Below are 12,349 nucleotides of genomic sequence, written 5' to 3'. Positions count from 1 at the left end.
GAAGCTGCAGCTTCTGAGGACACATTTATTTCTGTCCTAAAACCAGCAGATGAGTTTCTGAGGATTATTCAGAGTCACGTGACTCCATCAGCTGATGATGAAACATCCTCCTGCTGCCACCTACTGGCGGAGCGCTGATATTACAACTCAGCTGATAAACACTCTGGGTCTTATTCAGAAAGAGGCTCAGCATCTGGAACATCTGGACTAAAGCAGCTTGTCCTAGTCAAAGGCTCCAGTCCTGCTGTGATGAACTAACATGTTGGAGCAAAACAGGATGTGTAGATGTCCAGATTATAATCCAGAATCCTTAAGAACCGAGCAGAACAAACTTCACTGCAGATGGAGAAATAATCCAGAAAACAGATGTTTGACAGATTTATATTGTAAACTTTTATTTTTCACAGTCAGATTCTGAGTCAGAACTTTATTTTCATCTTAATGATGAATCAGTTCCCAGATCATCCTGAACATGAAGTGATCAATGTTGAAGCACAGAGAGACTCTGAGACCTGAAGGAGAATAAAGACATCAGCTGAGCTGTAATACCAGCTCTCCGCCACTAGGTGGGGTAAAACCACAGCAGCTCCAGAACCAGAACCAGAACCAGAACCAGGAGTGGATCAGAACCACACTGAGTTTTACTCATATATCTAAATAATGTAGAAACTGGATGTATTTGTTTTAGTGTTCAGATGTTTTAACCCATTTTGAAGTTTTGTATCTGCTGCAGATAAGAAAAATAAAATGTTATTAATGTGTTTATTTTTTGGGTAAATGACGTTTAATGGTCTGACTTTAGCTCCATCCAGCCAAAACAATGACGTCTTAAACCTTTTCAAACTGAACCAGAACGCAGTGAAATCTATGTGGATGTAGAAATCACAAGAGGTGATGAAGATGAGGAGGACCAAACGGAGGAAGAGGACGGAGCTGGCTGGAGGAGCTGCTGTTTGCTGCTGCTGCTGCAAACAGAAGATTCAAAATATGTTTTTCTGCTCTGGCCTAAAAAATGCTTTGGGCGATTCCACAAAATGTTCTGTTTGTTTAGGAAATTCGTTGGAACGGTTGATGAATGTTTTATGAACACATGAGTTCATGCAGGCGGGAACAAGAGGAGCTCCAGGGGAAAACCAAAAGATTCAACATGTTTCAACCTGCAGCCTGAGAGCAACTTCTGGAAAACTGAAAACATCAGGAAGTCGATCTGCAGGAATAAAAACAAAACCGAAATACTTTAAGGTTTAATTATTATGTCAGTTAAGACTTTTGGTAACGCTTTATTTGAAGACTGATATGACACAGTCATAAACATAAAGTCTTTATGAATGTTTGTGACTGTTGTCATGAAATGTGATTCGGTAAAAATAATGACATTTTTAATGCAAAGTTGCTCTAAATGTTAGTTGTATTGAAAGTCCATTAAAAATGCCAACTTTGCATTAAATTATCATAATTTACAAAATCATGGAAAGTTGTCAGAGAGAGAAAGATTCACGGAGGAAGAGGAATTAATTCTAACGTTAAGAAACATAATAAAGAAGAGAGACAAAGACATGAGGAGAAACCGAACTGAACAGAAACAAAACTGATTTAATAAGGACTAAGAAACAAACCCAACCAGAATCACCAAGGAAGAAGAAAAACTAGAGGTAAATAAAAACAACTGAGGAACAAAAATGGTAAAAATAAATTTAAAAATAATCTCAAACAAGATCCCAGCAGATTACAACATTATTGCAAAATGTGATGCTTTTAGTAGCCATTAGTTTTAACTCCTTTATTCCCATTGCTGCTAAAATATCTGAAAATGAAACAGTGGCTCTATGTGCTCAATATGAAGTAATGCATTCAAATTAACTGTATGTAAATGTGAACACTAGTTGTAAAACTTAACCATATGTTCAATATTAGATACAATTAATAGTGTAAAAGTTCAATTCAAATCATATCCATGGTTTAATCAGCGTGATCTCTTATGTAGGATATTTCTACTGAAACATATTGAATTGAATAACTTAGCTTGTAGTTCTCTCTAATTTAAATCACAGCTAGTCTCTCTGTGGACTGAGCAGCCAGTCACAGGGGCTCTGTGTGAGTTTAACCTTCTGACCACTTTGATCAGGTTTGGTGTAAAACAATCTGGTCCTAACAGAGCAGAGCTTCCTCTGGGCCATAACAACATCTGTCTCCATTCAGAAGAAAATAACACTTCTTTGATCTTAGAAACAGGTTTTTACTGGAACATAAACTAGATTTAAATGAACTTAGCTAAAGACGGTCCCCTGATTAGAACAGAGGAGGGAAACACGCCCTCCTCTAAAACTATAGGACCAGGAACCTTAACCTCAGATCGCTCCAGGTTTACCCGTGATGCTGTCTCTGGGGAACGGTGCGTCGGTGAAATGGTTCCCCGTTTGTTTGTCTTGGTGTGTGGATGTCTGTGGAGTGAGGTAAATATTGAATTGGATGCTGGTTTGTGATTGATAGGTATTTTTTCTCGAACCTAAATAAATGAACCACAGACAACGTATATGAATTTTAAGGCCAAGCTTTTGCAAAAGGAGAAATCTCCATCAACAGCTCATCAGCCGTTCACAGAGAGTTCTGATCTCCTTTCACGTGAGCCCCTTCTTTTATTGTCAAAGAAAAACAGTCACAGGGGGCAGTCAGGAAGAACAACAAAGGTCGTAAAACATTTAACCTAAACAAACCAGCAACTCAGTTCCAGGTGTGATAACTGATCTACGGTCTGAGCCCAGTTCAGCTCTAGGTCAAACTGTCAACAAGAGGGAGGATAAACAAGAGACAAAATACGACTGCTCATAGGCAGTTAGGAGGTATTCTGGTTGATAAGAATTAAGGTCTGGGAAACACAGAGTTAACTGTTTCACATGGAGATGAAACAGACAGTTGCGACCTCCAGGTCAGTTTATACACACATAAGGAAGAGAACACTTTAGACTAAAAGTCTTAACATTAACAAAATGATAATACCAAAAAATCTCTATCAGTGATTTTATTGAGTTTTGTCAGTTTCATTAGTTGTTTGTCTAATAAATGTTGGACTTGGGAAACGTTTGTCTTTGTCTTTATGGTTCAGCTGAAACAATGACGGCATCGAGGAATAAAGAGAGAATAAAACAAGTCAAAAGATTTTAATTCTTCTTCTTCTGATTAAAATTAACACCAACCAATCTAATCGATTCAAAGGGCTTTACTGAATTGATATTGAATTGGAAAAATTCATTGACATTCAGTGATGGGTGGATATTTTTACCTCTAAGCTTTATAAATGATTCCAGAAACCACTAAATCTAAATCAGTCTGTAAAGAGAAGAAGAAGAAGAAGAACTGCCAGTCCGATCACCGGTCCAGAAGATCCGGCTCTGCTTCCTCTGCTTGAGACCATCCTTGACCCTGTGGAGGAGAACCAGCAGTGAGAACGAGGCGTCGGGTCGACACTGAAGAACAAAACATCTTCAAGCATTTCTGTCACAGGGAGGCAAAACGAGGCTGTCAGTGGAAACTGGCTCCACTCGGTGCTCAGTGCCAAATCAGGTCTTTCTTTGTTGTGCAGGAAGAGATTTTCCCCAACATGACCAGAGTTTTTGATTGTTGAACCACATGATCAGCTTCTCTTAAAACCATCTGTTCTGTTTTTATCAAACAAAACCAAGCTGAGACGTCTCCATCTGCAGCTCCACAGCTTCCACCATCTCTGCCATCCTTCCCTCAGTTCCCATCTTTAATCAACATCTGGAATAAACCCTGAACATGATCATTCAGATTCCAGGTCCAACAAATCACTTGGCTTGATGAGAAACTTCCCTGGCCGGCTGACCTGTCAGGTAACCATCAGGTGGAGAGCAGTGGACAGACCAGGCTCTGTCTCAGCAAAAGCATCAGCCGACATCTGGACTTCATCCGATGTACCAAAACCAATCTGAGAAACTCAGAGCTTTAGAGGGAAACTCACTCAGCCAGGAGCCTGGATCTCTAAGCCTGACTTCAGCTCCAGCTTACATCCTGTCTGATCCTCATCTGTTTGCAGATGATGTGATGCTGTTTGTATCTGTAAGTTAAACTGATGTGGTGAAGAAGAAGCTGAGCTGAAAGACAAAGATGATCTACAGAACCAGACAACAGAGACTAACGGGTCGGTCCTCCTCAGAGGGGACAGGGCAGAGAGCTGCAGCAGGACAGCAGGACTCTGCCCTGTCCTTCCTCCAGCTGAGACATGGAACCGAGTTGTTTCTGGACGGCAGAATCAACAACACTTCTTCTTTTTATGGCGGTTGGCAGAACACTGAGAACTCTGACGCTATGGCGCCCTCTACTGCGCATACGGGACACTTTCAGGTCGTTTGCCCGTTCAGACTGCAGAACGTGAACGGCCCAGCAAAAAAACATCCGATTTGACAAAAAATCTGAATTAGGTCACTTCAGGCTGCAGTGTGAACGCAGCCTAAATTTTGTCACACCCTCATCATGTCTTTGTCAAAGCCAAAGCCTGCAGTTCATGTATTGTAGAAATAATTAAATGTTGATGACATTTGAGGATATTTTTAAATGTTTTTTGTGGAATCCTTTATGCGGCCCAGCCTCACCCAGACTCTGCCTCCATTGGCCCCCGGGTAAACTGAGTTTAAGACCCCTGGTCTACATTAAAGTCATCAAACGAAGGAACGGGGCGAGTCCACGGTGGGAAGGACCGTTCCAGGTGCTGATGACCACACCAACAGCTGTAAAGATGGCTGACAGACCCAGCTGGATACATCTCAGTCACTGCAAGCTGCAGAGAGTGTTGGACCCCTAATCCTGAGTGGCGGGGAAGTTCTGGCTACAAAGGGGTTCCTAACCAATAGGGCGGTTCGTCTCAACGCCAGTAAAGACACTGACAGATCCTCACTCCTTAGTTTGGGGTTCTGACATCTTTGTATGCTGAGCAGCAATGGGGCGTCCATATGCCAGGTGGAGCCTCTACTGCGCCGTGACTGCAGCATGTCTGATGTTTGGAGGAGGAAGTGACCTCACCTTCACCTTCATCAGGACAAAGAAGGAAGCAAACGTGTTCCCCCTTCAGAGACACCCACATGACTATGGCACCAATCTGTGGTGGCAACTGAAGAACAGGACCGCCTATGAGGGAACGAAGTCAACTGCTATGTGTGTGCACAGCTGCCCTACGCCACACACAACTCAGGTCTTCAACCAGGGAGCATCACTGATGAGAAGCAGATGTGTCTCTATGGCCTGAGTCCACACCCACAGCACAGCTTTCCAGCAGGGAGGAACAACAAGTGGAGAAAAAGGGATTATTCTGTTCCACTCCGGACGGGAACGGTCAAACAAGGACCTTTGGATGCTATGAACTGTTCACCTGCGACTTATGTGCTTCCTTTTCCACAGACATTGTGAAATTACCAGAGATCATTTCCTTGGCAGGAGCCAAACCAGGATCCCTCAGAAACTGTGTGTACAACAATGGACCTGGTGGAACCATTTCTGACGCTCTACATGAGCAGGAGGAACTTAAACATTATGTGGACAGTGGAACACAGGATCACATCCTATTTCTTTCATGGATCATTTCCGGATCCTGGTGGAACCTGCTGTTGAGAAATGGAGCATCTATTCTGGGTGTCCTGATCCTTTTTTGCCTTTTCACAACTTGCATCATTCCATGGCTTCTTAGCATGATGCTAAAGACATTTAACACTGCTGTGGTCAGCTATCAGCTGGTCAGACCAACCTCTGACCACAAGGACGACTTGGTCCATATGGACGAAGACACACTGAACAGTGGATTATATGACGATGTTCTGTAATCAATAAACAGATTAAATCATCTGCTGATTGATTCCTACACTGAAAATATGAAAACAAGTGGAGTTAGTGATAAAATAACAGGATTCTTTTCCTGCTGTGTCCTTTACATGGTATATTTCTTATATGGTGTGTTTGTATGTCTTAGACCTATTATACATTGTTACCCTCCAGCTCAGCTTTGGTTGAAACTCAGCAGAATGAATGAAATCTCTGATCCAAACCCAAACAGACTCACCTGGAGAAACTGTCAGGTTGATGATGATGTTAGGCTCTGCTACCAAGTTTCTTTTTGCTCCAGTCAGAATGACTCGACACTCGTATGTCCCGCTATCATCAGTCGTCAAGTGCCTCAGAACCAAAGACGCGTCTCCGTTCTTCATCTGTCTGTCCCTCAGATCCACCCGGCCCTTAAAAGATGGATGCTGGTGTTCTGAGTCAAACTGTGAATCTCTGAACAGCAGAACACTGTAAGAATCCAGTTCAGCCTTCTTCCACTCTACAACCATTACAGGTGAGCGGTCAGAGACCTGACAAGGCAGAATGATGTTCTGTCCTGATTCTGCTGTGATGCTGTGTTGATCTGAAGGAGAGGAAACAAGAAATTAAAGACTCTGGTTTCTGGGTTTCACCAAAAGAACCACTGATGAATATAAATAAGTTACAGAATATTTAAATGATCTGGTTCAGCTCAGCTGTTCTGGACCGTAAAGCAGTGAGACTCTGATGTAGATGATGGATTTGAGATACAAACATAGTTTCTCTGGAAAACAAGCTTTTTGACCAACATCCTGATTAGAGCAGCAGCAAAGAAACCCAGAGGAGGATAAGCAGCTTCAGTTCAAGTCAAATCATTTTAACTCATTAAACTCATCTCTCTGGTAAAGTTGGTCTCTACCAGGCTGGTTGTTGTTATTCCAACCAGAACCGCCTTGTTTGGTAATCCCCGTGTGGTGAACGATGCCTTCCTGTTCCTGCTGCAGCACGCGCTCTCTCTACATGAATGAACCTGGAGGATGGTAACCTGCCTCAACATGTCCAGAGCCACCAGCTGCATTCGCTGGAGGGAGAATCTGCTCAGTGCGGCTGGAAACATCCGCTCCAACCGACACCATGACTGTCTGGTTTCATCAGCAAATATGATCGGAGCTTCAGGGACGATTAACGTGAAGGTTTTTAACGGTTAAGAATCTTAAACTCAGAAACATGTAAGAAATAAATTCTGCAGTCAAACAAATAAATGACCTTCAGCTTCAGCAGCAAAGAAACGTTCAGAGAAAACAGCAGAAACTGATTAAAACTGGAACAAAGGATAGTTTATATCGGCTCTGGACAGAATCAACCAGCATTTGATTAAAATACTTCTGGAAACTGAAATTAACTTAAATCAACACAAAACACCAACTCTCCTCTGGTGGAGTCTGTTTTAATCCAGCAGAACAAACCAGCAGGTTTAATAAGAGGCTCCTTAAACTTTACTGACTAAAACATTTCTCCATCAGAGAAGCTGAGCGTCAGTTTGACATTTACATGATTAGTTTGAACTTACTAGAATCTGTCGACACAGAAGAAACGTTTAACAGCAGAAGCCAAAGCAGCAGCAGCTGAGATGAAGACGCCATGAGGAGCGAAGCAGCAAACAGTCTGACCTGCAGAGCGAGTCTAGATTAAAATGTCTCAGCTAGAGTGTTTCAACTAGAACCTCCCAACTAGACCCTCCCAACTAGACCCTCCCAACTAGACCCTCCCAACTAGACCCTCCCAACTAGACCCTCCCAACTAGACCCTCCCAACTAGAATGTCTCAGCTAGAAAAACTCAGACTGGCCAAACCAGAGAGGGAGTTTTTAACGGACTGTTTTATTTACTTTCATTCATTTGATGCCTTTGTTTACATCAAAACAAACAGGATTATCAAACTAAAAGGTCTGTATTATGTAGAAACTCTGGTTTTATTTGCAATCATATACATATATTTAAATAATCTAATAATTATTCAAATCAAATCATAGGATTTCATGTTTAAGTTCAGGCTAAAATAATTTAAATGTGTGGGAATTAGAGGAGTTGATGATTTAATGAATATTTTATTAATCAATCTGAGCTTCAAAATGTTTCCATTCAACCAGAATATTTTTATCTGGCTTTGATGAGATCAAGTAGATCTGAAGAGTTTCATCAGATCTGAAGAAAACAGCTGAACCTCTGACTAAATGCTTCGTTCGATCCAACATGGTTTTCCTGGTCGGTTCTGATCCTCTGTCAGCGGGTCGGTCCGTCCTGCAGGTTGGAGATTCCTGAGCAGGAGCTGATCCACAGTCCTGACCCGGCTGCAAAGCATGGATCAGAACCTCCTTCTGTTCATACGGGACCGGTTTACAGGAGAACCAGAACCAGAACAGTAGCTCTGCTGGATGGACTGAGGAGAACCAGAGGAACCAGCTGGTTCCTCCTGCAGCTTGAACTTCCTGTCAGCTGCAGAGTTAAAACTTTACATCTTTGCTCCACTCTCTGGGTTTCAGCCAATCAGCAGCTAGCATTATGGGTGGCTGCTGATTGGCTTCCCAAGCTGCATTTTTGGTAAAAGCATCACATTCTCTCAACTGAATGAAATAAAAAAAATTAAAAATCATGTTTTTTAACATCCATGTTTTATGAAGTTGAGAATTATTGACATTTATTTTACACAAATAACAGAAGAAAATCTGTCCACTTTCTTTTTGCCATTTTTTCCCCTTTATTTTAAAACCTAATAAAATTAAAATAATAAAGAAAAAACATATTTACCAAAATATAATTTTGTTTAGCAAAAACTCTCTAAGTTGACTTTTTAAAAGGTTTTGTAACATTTATGTCTGTAGTTTCATTTTAGTGGACTGAGAATAAAAAAAATCTCTTTGGTTCATAAAGGTTACAGAAGGTGTTTATTAGTTTCAACATAAATACGGTTTAGTGTTTTAATCCATAATGTTTAGTAGGAATTAATATTATATATAAACTCAACACCAGATGGCGCTGATGTGCTGCAAAGATAAACTACATCAGCTTATTTCATTAACCTTCTCCACCATTATTAATGCATCACTCATGTTCATCATAGAGGTTTTATATTCTAATGTAAACTAAATAAACAGATTTTGTGTCTAATTTAAACCTAAAATGACATAAAGTTCATTTTGCACCAGTTCCTTCCATCATGCAGCTCCCCTGACTCAGACTTTGTGCTGCTGGTGAACCTGGTTTCTGTCTGCTGGTTGAAGCAGCAGCAGGAAGTGAACAGCAGCAGAGGAAGAGGGCGGACTGAGCCGGTCTCACCAGCACCGACCCAAATGGGTCAACGCTCTGAGGAGACATGGAGGAAACATCAGCCAGACGTCTGCTGGGTGAGAAACTGTCTGCATTTCTGCTTTGGTTCTGATGGTTCTGGTGGTTCTGATGGTTCTGATGGTGAGGTCAGAGGTTAAACTGGACCCAAACCCAGCAGGACTTTAAGAAGGGAACAGGAAATGTGTCAGACCTTCATGATGAGGATCAGAAATGTTCTGCAGTCGGTCGTTAACTTCAGCTGAACTTTGTTCTCCTCAGAGTTCATCGTCCTGCTGAGCTGCTCAGGAAATTCAGGTCAGTGTTTCATCCTCCACCTGCTGAATGAAGCTGCTGCTTCGCTACAGGAACTGAAGTTAATCAGGGACTGAAACGTTACGTCATCATCTGGTTAATCAATATTTAACTCCTGAGATTCAGAACCTCATTATAGGCTGGAGGAATCAGACATGATCAATGAAGGCAGATCAGATAATTTACAGACAGTTCTGTTTTCTCCAGTTCTCCCAGTTCGTCTGACTGTGAGTCCCAGCAGATCTCAGTTCTTTGAATATGAATCAGTGACTCTGATCTGTGAGGATGAAAACAGCTCTGATGGATGGACTGTGAGGAGAAACACAACCAGAGGAACCAGGAAGCGATGTGGAGATGGATGGGGGAAATCAGCTGGTTCTACCTGCAACATGCCCTACATCCTCCCATTAGACTCTGGCCTGTACTGGTGTGAGTCCATGTCTGGATCCTCCAGCAGCAGCAGCAGCAGCATCCAGCTCTCTGTCTCTGGTAAGATCAGACTGTGGAGTTAGTGTTGCTGTGTGGAAATGGATGAAATGCTGTAGTTTGTCTCTGTGTTGAGGTGGATCAGTGATCCTGCAGAGTCCTGTCCTCCCTGTGATGGAGGGAGATGACGTCACTCTGAGCTGCAGAGCAAAGAGTCCAGCCCACAACCTCCCAGCTGCTTTCTATAAAGATGGCTCCTTCATTGGTGATGGACCATCAGGTCACATGACCCTCCTCCATGTCTCCAGCTCTGATGAAGGCCTCTATAAGTGCAGCATCAGCGGTCAGGGAGAGTCTCCATCCAGCAGGATCTCTGTGGAAGGTCAGCAGCTTCTCTGTTTGCTTCAACCTTCATCAGGAGACAAGAAATAAATTATTACTTTGATTCATTTCAGGGAGAATCACCTCCACTCCTCCTTTGTCCTCCGCCTCCATCCCTCCATCCATCTCTCCTCCTGACCTCCAGAACCTCCACACCATCCATTGTGTCATTTTCTTCAGTGCTGTTGTTTCTCTGCTCTACCTGGTTCTGCTGGTTTCGTTCTTTATCCAGATGGACCATGAAGGTGAGAATCTGACTGAAATGATCCCAGCAGGAACATTAAATGTGTTTTAACTCAGTTCAGGTTCTCAGACAGCAGAACGTTACCTTGTTGATCTGCAGAACTTCATCACGGTCAGAACCTGCTGGTTCTGTTGCTCCACCTCATCGTCCTCCTGAATGCAGAAAGTATTTTATTTACAGTTTATAGATTTTATGATGACTGGTTAGATGTTTCAGTTTAGTGTCTTAAACATGATTCTGTCCTTCACTGGGTGGACGACGTTTAGACCTCAGCTTCCTGTTGGTTCAGGAAAGTTTCATCAGACCTGATCAGAACCGATCCGATCTCACTGCAGATCATCTCAAGTCTCAGTTTCTCCTCTGTGGGCTGAAGGTGTTAGTGACAACAGATGGAGTCAGATTAGTCTGAGCTGCACGGTGTTTTTCTGCAGCAGTGGAACATGCTGTGGTCTGCTTCTCATGTCACCAACATCCTGCAGTTCAGACCAACCAGAAGCAGCCAGAATGTTCCAGAAAACTTTAACTGTCTGCTTGTTTTGAAGGAGAGAANCCAGCTCTGATGAAGGCCTCTATAAGTGCAGCATCAGCGGTCAGGGAGAGTCTCCATCCAGCAGGATCTCTGTGGAAGGTCAGCAGCTTCTCTGTTTGCTTCAACCTTCATCAGGAGACAAGAAATAAATTATTACTTTGATTCATTTCAGGGAGAATCACCTCCACTCCTCCACCTCCATCCTCCACTTCTCCATCCTCCATCCCTCCATCCAGCTCTCCTCCTGACCTCCAGCACCTCCTCCTGTGTCTCACTGCCTTCAGTTCTGCAGTTTCTCTGCTCTTCCTGGTTCTGCTGGTTTTATTCTTTAAAAACCATAAAGGTGAGACACAAACTGTAACTGAAATAATCCCAGCAGGAATATTAAATGTGTTTTATCACATTCTGAAGTTCTGGGGGTTCTGTTGGTCTGATGGAGCAGAACTTCTCCCAAACAGGAATCGGGCAGCATCAGGTGTTCAAAAACCAGATTCAGCACAGGTAATGATTTGTTTCTCCATGTTTTATTGAGATCTAACTTTGAATATACTGATTTTCACAAACATCTGGACAGATCTTTCTGCAGCAGAACTTATCGGGCTGCAGACGTTTATCACGATCAGAACCTTCTGGTTCTGTTGCTCCTGAACACAACTGGGATTTTATTTTACAGTTTATAGACTTTCTAACTGGAGAAGCTTTCATCATGACTGGTTCTGACACTTTGTCTCAGTTGCTTTGGTCCATTTCTCAAATCATCCTCAGCATTTGATAAACAGTCAGTGAACATGTCGGTGCTCCAGCCTGACAGTCTTTGGGTCTTTGGGTTTGGATTAATCGGCTGGTCATGATGTTGGTATGACAGCGATGGAGGAATGTTCTGAGGTAAACTAGTTTTGATAAAAATGATTGTAAATTGTGATTGTGGGAGACCAATGTAAGCATAAGGCATTTATGATTTTACTGTAATTTATTGACAAACCATGTCATTGAATACAGAAAGCAGAGAACAACTGGAAATGAAAAGTAGAAACAGGAACATGAGAGAATCTCCTGAAGGAAATCAGTAGCATTAATTTATAATTTCCATCTGCATGCTGGGAAAATGAGGGATGAAGAGCAGGATGAGATGAAGTCCACCAGCTTCCTGCTGATGGACTGATGGAAACGGCATCATGTCCTCTGACTCTCCTGACTCTTCCTCCTCATTCTCACTCCTCTTCCTCTCTCTGGCTGTTGACTCGTCCAAACCTTCGTCCTTCATCATCAGAAATGTAACATCATGTTGTTCTCTGGTTATATAGACTATAAACCTGCTAGTTA

At 42.4% G+C, this 12,349-nt stretch overlaps 2 protein-coding genes across 6 annotated transcripts in view; one reads left to right on the top strand and one right to left on the bottom strand.

The window, feature by feature from the left end:
• Window positions 1-3,146: 3,146 nt before the first annotated feature.
• LOC103131367 (coxsackievirus and adenovirus receptor homolog) lies at window positions 3,147-7,560 on the bottom strand. The gene is made up of 3 exons (XM_007542991.2): window positions 7,379-7,560; window positions 6,068-6,412; window positions 3,147-3,420 (listed from the first exon to the last, which is right to left on the bottom strand). Exons 1-3 carry the CDS (start codon window positions 7,449-7,451, stop codon window positions 3,323-3,325), a joined length of 516 nt encoding a protein of 171 aa, XP_007543053.1. The 5' UTR covers window positions 7,452-7,560; the 3' UTR covers window positions 3,147-3,322.
• Window positions 7,561-9,089: 1,529 nt separating this feature from the next.
• Window positions 9,090-12,349, top strand: part of LOC103131372 (high affinity immunoglobulin gamma Fc receptor I-like) — a 77,625-nt gene continuing 74,365 nt past the window's right edge. For 2 of the 5 annotated variants that reach the window (XM_007542995.2, XM_007542994.2), the window contains exons 1-5: window positions 9,108-9,211; window positions 9,414-9,449; window positions 9,654-9,935; window positions 10,009-10,191; window positions 11,063-11,125. In XM_007542995.2, coding sequence (XP_007543057.1) covers window positions 9,181-9,211; window positions 9,414-9,449; window positions 9,654-9,935; window positions 10,009-10,191; window positions 11,063-11,125 — 595 coding nt within the window. In that variant the 5' untranslated portion in view covers window positions 9,108-9,180. Of the gene's footprint in view, window positions 9,212-9,413; window positions 9,450-9,653; window positions 9,936-10,008; window positions 10,192-11,062; window positions 11,126-11,198; window positions 11,573-12,349 lie in introns of those variants that run through there. The other 3 variants (XM_016666603.1, XM_016666604.1, XM_016666605.1) reach the window with 3 other exon arrangements.

This window comes from Poecilia formosa, unplaced genomic scaffold (assembly GCF_000485575.1).
Source record: "Poecilia formosa unplaced genomic scaffold, Poecilia_formosa-5.1.2 Scaffold750, whole genome shotgun sequence".
Classification (NCBI taxonomy): domain Eukaryota; kingdom Metazoa; phylum Chordata; class Actinopteri; order Cyprinodontiformes; family Poeciliidae; genus Poecilia; species Poecilia formosa.
Note: the sequence above shows the minus strand (reverse complement) of the source record. Positions and strands in the feature narration are given on the sequence as shown.